Genomic DNA, 10,519 nt, shown 5'->3' with positions numbered 1-10,519 from the left:
CAATTTATACAAATATTTCCTAGTTTAGAGAAAAAACTTCAAGAAAAACCTTTACATAAAAAAATCAACCCTTATAAAAGGTCGCGATGTTTTTTAAAATGCGACTTTCGTTTGAATTCAATTCTTCTTCATTTTGATACATTAGAACAAAATTAAACTTTTTTCAGAAGAAGAAAAAAATTGAAAATAATTGAAGATTTTTCTAAGCCTACAGCGTTTCTAAGCCTTTTATTAAACTAAACACAAGTGAAAGGTGTCAATTCTTTTTAAAAATACAACTTTCCTCAACAAAATTCACTTCCTGTTTATTCTGATCCATTAAAACTGAATTAAGCTGTTTTTAGAAGAAAACTAATCTGAAAAAATAATTTTTCTAAGCCCGTAGCTTTACCGTTTAATAAAATATCTACCCTTGTAAAAAGACGTTATTCCTCTGGAGATACAACTTTCTTTCCCAAACTCAGTTCAATTCCTGTTTATTCTGATCCATTAGAAAAAATGTAAGCTGATAATGCCTGATAATTTTAAAACCTATAGCCTGGTAATTTTTAAAACCTTTTTCTTTAAAATCGACCCTTTTTTTAACACTTTAAAATCGACCGGTGGACAAACCACTTTCTTTCCAAAACAAAGTTCAATTAGTGTTTTTTTCTGATCCATTAGAACTAAATGAAGCTGTAAAAAAATTAAAAGAAACTGGTGATTTTTCTCATAAATTAGAATTAAAATAAGCTCTTTTTGAAGAACAAAATTTGAAAAAAATTGATGATTTTTCTAAGCCTATACCTTTAACTTTTTCTCAAAAATCGACCTTTCTATATAGACGGTATTTCTATAGAAGAACGACTTTCTTTCCTAAACTAAGTTCAATTTGTGTTTATTCTAATCTTTTAAAACTAAGATAAGGTGTTTTTAGATTAAAATAAATTTTAAAAATTGATAATTTTTCTATTTCATTTTATAATTGATGACATTATTATAAATGATGCTTTTTCTAAGTGGAACCTTTTCCTTTTTATGAAAAACGGACCTGTGTAAAAAGTCCTCATTTTTTTAGAATACGACTCTTATCCTAAACTTAATTTAATTTCTGTTTATTCTGATCCATTAGAAATAAGATAAAAACTAAGAACTAAGAACTAAGTTGGTGTTAATTTGCTGCTTATTAGCTTATTAACATTAAATAAAGTGAATACAAAAAATAAATTTCCTTTAGAAGAATCAAAAATTGGGAAAAATTGACAAACTTCCTAAGTTGACAGTCTTACTTCTTTCAAAATCGAATCGCTTAAAAAGTTGGGTTTTTTAACTTTGTTCCTAAATAAATTCAATCCCTTTTTATTTGATCAACCAGAACTAACTTAGGATTTTGTCAGAAGAAAAAGACTTGATAATGTTAATGATTTTTGTAAGACTTTAGCTTTTTCTTTTTATCAAAAGCGGAACCGTGTAAAAAGTTGTGGTTTTTTTCTTAAAGTGACGACTTTTTTCGTAAGCCAAGTTAAATTCTATTTTGTTTTTATCAGTTTTGGCATACTATTTTTAGAAGAGTGTTTGAAAAAAAATTGAGAATTTTTCTAATACTATAGCCTTATTTTTTATAAGAAATCGACTGGTTTTAAGAGTTGTTTTTTCCAAAAAAATGCAATTTTTCAGAATTAAATTCAGTTCTTGTTTATTCTGATCATATTGAATTAATTTTGTCAGTTTAAAGAAAAAATTTTCAAGAAAAAAGTTGCCGTCTTTGCTACAAAAATGCAAGGCTTTAGGCTAAGAAAAATCGTGGAATCTTTTTGAAATTTTTTTGTTAATTCAATTTTTTGCCTCAAACAGTCTGAAATAAAATTAAAAGATTTTAACTCTCTTTTTTAATCATCAAGTCAATCATGAAAATTTATCATAAATTTACTACAGAATCTAAGGCTATAGCCTTACACTTTTGATTGGAAAATACTTTTATGCTCTTTTTAAATAACTTCATTTATCGCACAGAGTAGGTAGTCTAAACCCTCCACGTTGCTTTAACATTAAAGAATGAAAATTACAAATAAGAATTCCACCTATTTACAGTAAAACTGAGGGGAATTTATAATGCTCTTTGAAAAAACTTTTTGCATGAAAATTTATGGCGTACCAAAAAGACTAGTCTAGTCTTCTCTTTTTTTGAATCAAAAGTATCCCTGAAAAGAGATTAGAGCCTCTTTTCCACTCTTTGGGTACACCGACCGTAAGTGGCCTAGCACTTCTGATATGTCGGAACAGGAGTGCACGCCGTTGGGGGAGAAGAATGATGAAACCTCTGATCAGGAACCGATGAGTGATTATTCTTTACTTGCTGACAATAAATCAAGCCTGAATGTAAAGTCGGTGCATTGTAAAAGATGTGGATCAACTATTATCAAAGATAACGTTGCTACGCTTCTTGTTGTTCCAGACAGAAAGGTAGGATATTACACTGGAATATGTATGATAAAGTCTGTATAATTTAAATTCAGTCTTCCACATTTTCCCAATAATTCTCAAAGCCTGAATTGATCCCCCACAATTTTTAAAGTAAAATTTGGGTCAATGTTAAATGCTTGTAGTTCTGAATATCAATGTTTTGCCCCAGACTGGAAACTTTGCTGCGCGCCCGCAATATATTGCCCGCGCACACCTCTGCGCGCTTTTGCATATTGGCCGCGCAAAATCCCCTAGATCCCTTGACAATAGAATTTAACATTATTAACAATAAAAATAACTAAGAGTGCATGATTTCAGGCGCGCAGTCTCAAATTTTCAAAATAAACTTGCCCGCGCAAGAAGCAAAGTTTCCAGTCTGGGTTTTGCCGCCACATCCTAAGGAACAGCAGAATATGTAAAGAAACAGCAGTTTCTTGAAAAATAAAAATTAGATTTACATTTTATGCATTGTTTATTTTCAAATTCATCTCGCGTGTAGGCTTAACTGAATTCAAAGGCAGGTTGATTTTGGCCAGTTAGCCATACACTTGACACCCACTTCTTAATTCATTTTGTTCCTCTGTAGAGCCTCCCGGAGCCAAGCTAATTGGTTAAAATTGCTAATAAAGACATTGTTGGTATAGGTTTATTTAGGCACATGATTTAGCCATAACATTCTAAACAGATTATTTTTCATTCTAAACGCAGGACATAACAGCTTTTGCATTTCACTCAGTTACTTTCCAACACATTAATTGCGAAATCAAGTCTTATTACCCTTTTGGATTTTCTGTACTTGCTGAGCCAAGAAACCAACCAAACCAGTTATTCTTCCACTTGCATTACTTTTGATCCACAATTGGATATAGGGTCATTCCATGTGAAATCATCAGACTAATGTAACCCATGGTCTTAGAATTTCCTGATTTTTTTGTCACATAGAGCTAGTTTGGAGAAAACACCACATACAAAATTTCAGCCAATATCTCTTAAGGGCCAGTTTCCACTTAAACGAAAGCAGTTGAATCGATCGAATTTGATCGATATCAATCGATTTCACACATGCGCAGATAGCATACTGTGGACTCCCCTTCGACTGCTATCGTCTGGTGTCGATCAAATTCGATCAATTGAAATGTTCAAACCATTTGAATTTTGAGGCTTGCCAACCAATCGGATTCAGAATAAAATGACATGTGATTAAGATTCTTTACATTCAGGAAATGGAGAAACCAAAACAAGCCTTTTGAATGTGCAGGCCTATACTATTTATCCATTCAATACCCTGTAGTATTTCGTATCGAGTGCGCAATTCTGCTCTTATAGATTGTATATCCATTTTCATTTCACATACTCTAAATACAGTCGTAGCTTTAGCTTTATTATGAACAGTCTGCACATATGATTTTTATCAATTTCCCAGTCAATTAATAAAATTAACTCTTTGCTCTCGTATTTGAGAATTACTATCAGATGAAGACACTTTTCCCTCAGATTGACAGGGGAATGGTTACAAACTTCCATGCCAAACATACTTGCAGCCTGACAATCGACCTCGATCATGAGCGGTTGACAGGCAAGTGGAAATGGGAAAGTGTCTTCATCGGATAGTAATTATCAGAAACCAGATTATCAACACCCAGACTATTGAATCGAATCGATCGATGTCAATCGATTCGACCCCTTTTGTTTAAGTGGAAACTGGGCTTAATGGTTTCTGTTTTTTCTGTTTCAAAAGTGACCTTTTAGCCACACCCAGTTAATCAAGTGATGGGTGGGGCTTTCTATCAGTAGCTGTAATCTCGTATAGTTGTGCATATTTGCTTAGAATGTCAACTATAGACTTGATACTGTAGATTTCAAGTATTTTATCAATTCTCCAAGGTAAAGCAGACAATCAAGTGTTGAATTGTATGACTTGTTTTTGAAATATTCCCAACCGGTGTACACTCCCCTCCCAAAAGTACTTGAACGGTCAGGCAAAATTTTGGGCCTAGTTTTTACAAACGCCATGTTAGTGAAAAAGTAAGATCAAATTTTTTTGGGGGGGGGGGGGATATAACAAAGGCATCAGGAAATAAGCAAAATAAATGTATAAACAACCAAAAATTTTGTTTGGAGAAAGTTTACCAGGAAAATTTTTCTCAAAAGCAAAATGGTCATAAAGTTTTTACACCAGGCAGGTCCCTCATATAATGAAATTGCAAAACAAGTGGGCTACACGAAGTCTGCATCCCAAAGAATTCGCAATTTATGTAAAAAAGCAGTTTACTGGAGAAAAAGTTGCGGACAGGCAGGTCAATAAAAGGTTTTCTTATAGGAACCAGTGAATTGTAGGAGGTTTGCGAAGAGGCTTTTTGTCAATTGTAAAGGAGTAAAAATAGCAAGTAGCTATGAAATTTTGGGACCAAAATCGGCTTAAAATCTAAGTGAGCAACCAAAAGTCTTTTCAACCAAATGTAAGGAAAGGAAGGAATTTCAGTGATGGTCTAGGATTACATTAGGCCTAATGGCATCGCCATCTTGTTTTTTGGGGGTGTTTGGTGTTAGCTGCATATTATGTTGCCATCTTCCAAGAAAACCCTCCCAAAAGTGCCAGAAAAATTTCTAGTTAAATAAATCAGCCTTTTGTTTTTCATGAGACAATTCTCCATATCACACAACTAAGAATACAAGAGATATTTCTGCAGCCAACTGCATCCTCCCCCTTTCAGGGCCTTTTCAAAGTTCAGATTCAAAAGTAATTGAAAATGCTATGGCTTCTTTGGTTTTTTATAAAAGATTAAATGAATCAAGATCCTCCGAAGATCAAGCAGCAATAAGTTGATAAATTTTTTAAATTTGTGCCAATATTCCTCTCCATTTCATTGAAAATTTGCAGAGGTCATTTCCTGGCCTGCCCTGTGCTGCCCTTTTTTTCTCATGATTACCCCCACCAACTATTTAATCATTCCATTAATAAATTGAATTATGGACTTTTGGAATTATGGAATTATGGAAATTTAAAAAATTGCATAATTTTCTTTTGTGATTTCCTGAAATTTTGAAGTGCTTCCTATTGTCATTTTGTAAATATAAGCAATTAACTTTTCTTTTTGTTTTCATCAACTTGATGTGGCACTGTCGCAACATTGGCTTCCATTTAAATACTTTTGGGAGGGGAGTGTTTATAAATACTGAAAAATATTCATGTAGCTGGAATCATAGCAAAGCAAGCTTGCTATATTCTGAAAGTCTATTCCTTGGACTATCATAAAATGTTGGAGGTTACAATTGCAATTCAAGTATTTTGAGCCAATAGAACCTTACAAAATGGGTACAAGGTCAAGAAATGTAAGCAAAAACAAAATTTTATCAATGGTTATACCCCATGAAATACAAAGAGCTGCTAAAAACATTGAATCAGTCATTATTTCAATTTTCAACATCACAGACAAATTAAAAACGGTCCTTAGCCAAGGAAAAGTTGAGATATTGTTTTATGTTCACTATAGCTGATGCTGTAAGTTTGATCTGTGATAGTTTTGGGTGAATCGATTTTGCAAAACATGTGCAAATTTCTGCTTGGCCATGCAAAATTATGAGGGGCTGCCGTGTAAAATTATGAGGGGCTCCAAGTGGGTGCATGAAGTTTATTTGAAAGTCCCCTCCATTTTCATTAATGTCAGAAATCATGCCAACCCACCACCTATGGTCATATACGCATGCAACATACTCATTCCTTTGAGCTCCAATGCCATTTTCTGGGGCAAAAGAAAAAGTTCCTGCAAACTCTGTATCAACAGAAATATATTTGAAAGCAATTTTTTATCTGTGAATGTGGAACAAACTGGTGAAACGTCTGGTTCTAGGAATGGTGCTCCCATGGGCAAAACATTTAAGCTGCTGTTCTCTAACTTTCACCATGGAATCCTTCGATATGAAAGAAACTCAATATCTTTTATATTTTCTGTGCAAAATTTGAACGTAGCAGAAACTATCAAAATCTGATTGCTGTAAGGCCTTTGCAGACTGGCTCTTGCTGTTAGCCTTTTTACAGTCCATCACAAACTGACCTCTCAGGGCTGGAAGCAAAAAAGTTCTCAGAGGTGTCATTTCCTAATTCAAATCTGCTTAGTTGGGTGCTTGGCCAGTCCTTCCTGTCAACAGGAAGTAAGTATGTATTGTGTTCTAAATCATCTGATAAGAAACAGAACCATAAATGAACAAGTTGGTTATCCCATGGCCATGGGATGTAATGTGCAGTTTTGCTTGTTCCAGTGGGCAGATTGCATTTCATCTTGGGTGAAAAATGTATAGTTTTCAGCAAAGTCGACCAAAACAAGCAAAGAATCATCTTCAAGTTCCCCCTTTTCCGGTCAAGGTATTTTGACTGACATACGCTTTAGCAGCTCAACAATCATCAATACTCATACACCTTTTGACTACCTCATAACACAAAATTACGGGTGCCACTTTATTAAGAAATGCTTCTATAAACATTCCTTAAAAGAACCAAACCTTAAAATCTGGATATCCTTCATTTCTTATGCCTTATTTTTTGCTAACCCTAAATTTTCGATTTCCTAATTTTTGTATGTTTATACAGTGGATATAGGAAAAAGAATTAAGACAAAAACAGTATTTTTAATCTAAAGTAAACTCGTTTTCACTTTAAGCTTTAAAAATTTTTCATAAGTCTAACATTCTTCACATTCATCATCTTCTTCCTCTTCCTCTTCTTCTTCTTCTTCTTCCTCTTCTTCTTCTTCTTCTTCTTCTTCTTCTTCCTCTTCTTCCTCTTCTTCTTCTTCCTCTTCCTCTTCTTCTTCTTCTTCTTCTTCTTCTTCTTCTTCTTATTCTTATTCTTCCAAACCAAGGCACTTTAAAATGTCCTTGCTTTCATCTACGTACGTAATTAAGTCTATACTTTTGACCTTTTTTTTAAAAATGGATAGCTTTTTAGCATCATCCCACGCCACCAACACAACAATTGGAATCTCGAGCCCTCCTTGCTTGCGTGTAGATCGTTATGGTTGTGTACCCACCACCTCACCAGTAATTAAAGCTCCAAGTTAAGAGCATACCAAATGTAGCATGGGATGTGACCAACAGTTGTTGGAGTAAACTTCATGCACCCACCTGGAGCCCCTCATAATTTTACATGGCAGCCCCTCATAATTTTGCATGGCCAAGCAGAAATTTGCACATGTTTTGCAAAATCGATTCACCCACAACTATCACAGATCAAACTTACAGCATCAGCTATAGTGACCATAAAACAATATCTCAACTTTTCCTTGGCTAAGGACCGTTTTTAATTTGTCTGTGATGTTGAAAATTGAAATAATGACTGATTCAATGTTTTTAGCAGCTCTTTGTATTTCATGGGGTATAACCATCAATAAAACTTTGTTTTTGCTTACATTTCTGGTGACATTATACCCATTTTGTAAGGTGCAAAATATTTGAATTGCAATTGTAACCTCCAATATTTTCTGTTAGTCCAAGGAATACACTTTCAGAATATAGGAAGCTTTTTTGCTATTATTCCAGCTAAATGACTATTTTTCAGTATTTATATACACCAGTTGGAAATGTTTCCAAAACAAGCCATACAATTTACACTTGGTTATCTGCTGTACCTAAAGGAATTGATAAGTTTTGATAAAATACTTGAAATTTACAGTATCAAATCCATAGTTGATATTATTTCTAAGCAAATATGCACAACTATATAGAAATTACAGCTACTGATAGAAAGCCCTCCCTATCACTTGATTAACTGGGTGTGGCATGTTTGGCTAAATTGGGTCACTTTTGAAACAGCAATGAAACGGAAAGCATAAGAGATATAAGGCTGAACTTTTGTATGCGATATTTTCTTCAAACTAGCTTTATGTGACAAAAAATCAGGAAATTCTAAGGCCATGGGTTACAAAACTTAAAAATATCTTATCATTTGAGGTGGAATGACCCCACAGGCTCGAATCTAGACGGGTTGCACAGGTTTAAAAAAACGTGTCAAAGTCTAAGAGCTATGTTTCTCTGTGAATCTTGAATATCTATCCAAAATGTCAACTGCAACAACTGCTGCATTTTCCCCGACTGACTACAGTTATTCTGTTTATATACTGAATTAAACTCCCACAAGATTCCGACAGAGTTCCCAGCTTCCTATTTCATCTTTTGAGTATTCCAAAGTATCTGAGGAATTCAAAGACGAGGAAATCAGTCGTCACTGCAAGTGACAGTTTAGAGTATGCTATCTATACTGCAATATTGAAGCCGGTGGCTATTGTTTTCTGAAAACCTGTGAAAACTGGTGCCCATATGTTTCCCTTATGTGAAAAAAACCAGTGGCTAAAAAGCAGATTGGATATCGATATGCAAATAAGAATCTAAGGTCTTGAATTCAGGGACTAGACTTTCTTTCTTGGAAAAATTATGAAACTTAGAATCAGAGTTGCAAGAAAAGGATTAAAGGCCATGCTGAACAGAATAAAATTTTGACATTTTAGAAAAAGGGAGGGCAAATTAATCACAATTTAATAACCTCATAAATTTTCACTATCAGCAATATTTATGTACCATTAACACACAGGGTCATAACAGCGTAAAGAACCCCGTAACCGGTCAACATTTTTGCTAGATCTGTGCCTGCCCTATATATATAGATTATTTTGACATACTCATATTTCGTCTTTTATATTATCAAATATTTGTACTGTGAAGAGTGTCAGACAAAAGTACTTTTGTATGCAGTTTTCAATTTTCCACAAATCTTCAATATGCTAAAAATATCTCCCATTAGAAATTGTAAAAAACATGTGTGGGAGGGTGTGGGACATTGTAAATTGTACATTGTAAAAAACAAAATTGAAGGGTGTGGGAGTTCTTGTACAGCATCAAACCTTTTATTTATTTTTTTGTTTTACCTTCCCAGAATATCTTGTATATTAATTTTCGTTTATCTTTCTCATTCAATTGTATGTTAATTAGTTTAGGTTTTTAGACAGGGCACATTGTAAATCAGTTATTATATTTTCATTACTGAATGTATTACCCTGTATAAATAATTAAAAATCAAACCAAATAAATTTTTCAGTACCAAAGTTTACTTTTTAGTAAAATTATTGTTCTTTTTCATGCAATCTTGAAATTTTTCATTCTCTTACAATATTAGTTGCTAGAATTTGCTTTGCTTCTTTAAAGGTGTGTCTAATGAAATCCTAGATTACACTACCATCAATGCACAAAAAAGATGAAGGTAGCAATTTAACAGAAGCTGTAGATACTTTTTGGATGTTAAAAAGTCCTATGGAATTTGAAAATGTTGGATTTACAAATGCTGTTAATAACATCAAGTACCTATGCTGTGCTGATTGTGAAGTTGGACCTGTAGGACTGGTTCTTGCTGACCAAAGAAATGAGTTTCTTGTAGCTGCTAACAGAGTTGACTATAGGTAGCATCTATTTTAAACAGAGAATTTAAAATTTAGATAGATGGCAATATCCTGGTAACATGCATAAATGTTTTAATGAAATAAGAATTAAAAAGTTGATTCTTTTGAGGATTTTCTATGAGAAGTTATTCTCCAATCATTATGAGGGCCAACAAACTCATGTTAACATTTTTAGACAAATTAGAATTGAAGGAATTGTTCTGGATACCTTACCTTTGACAGCACAATTTCAAAGTTTTTCTAATATTACTCTCTAATATTACTTTCTAATGTACAAATGCTATTCAAACCATTAGATATGATATCCTTAAATATGTGAAATGTCCCTTGTATCTATTGAAATAAAACAATTAGCTTAAGTAACATTTGAAGTAGCATTTGTGATGCCAGAAGCCAATTCGGTCTTATTTAAATATGATTGAATTTTTGCCTCTGTCTATTGTAGCAAGGAGCAAAGCTAAGAAAAATCCTGTTTGCACTTGTTGCTAAATAATAGCTGGGCTGCATTGAAATGCAGCCTGCATATATACAATTAGTTGCAATTGTACCCATATAGGTTGGTTCTGTCTGTTTTTGCTGTAGGCATCTTTTGGCATCATCGCATAAAGGCATCTTTTGGAAACAGAACCAAA

The 10,519-nt window shown here is 33.6% G+C and overlaps 1 protein-coding gene across 1 annotated transcript; it reads left to right on the top strand.

Moving 5' to 3' along the window:
* Positions 1–2,200: 2,200 nt before the first annotated feature.
* LOC148960327 (guanine nucleotide exchange factor MSS4-like) lies at positions 2,201–9,986 on the top strand. The gene is made up of 2 exons (XM_089115985.1): positions 2,201–2,442; positions 9,658–9,986. The coding sequence occupies exons 1-2, from the start codon at positions 2,251–2,253 to the stop codon at positions 9,889–9,891; spliced, it is 426 nt and encodes a 141-aa protein (XP_088972111.1). The 5' UTR covers positions 2,201–2,250; the 3' UTR covers positions 9,892–9,986.
* Positions 9,987–10,519: the final 533 nt, after the last annotated feature.

This window comes from Rhopilema esculentum, chromosome 4 (genome assembly GCF_057945365.1).
Source record: "Rhopilema esculentum isolate cy_ngs chromosome 4, ASM5794536v1, whole genome shotgun sequence".
Lineage (NCBI taxonomy): Eukaryota > Metazoa > Cnidaria > Scyphozoa > Rhizostomeae > Rhizostomatidae > Rhopilema > Rhopilema esculentum.
This window is presented reverse-complemented; position numbering and strand designations above follow the sequence as displayed.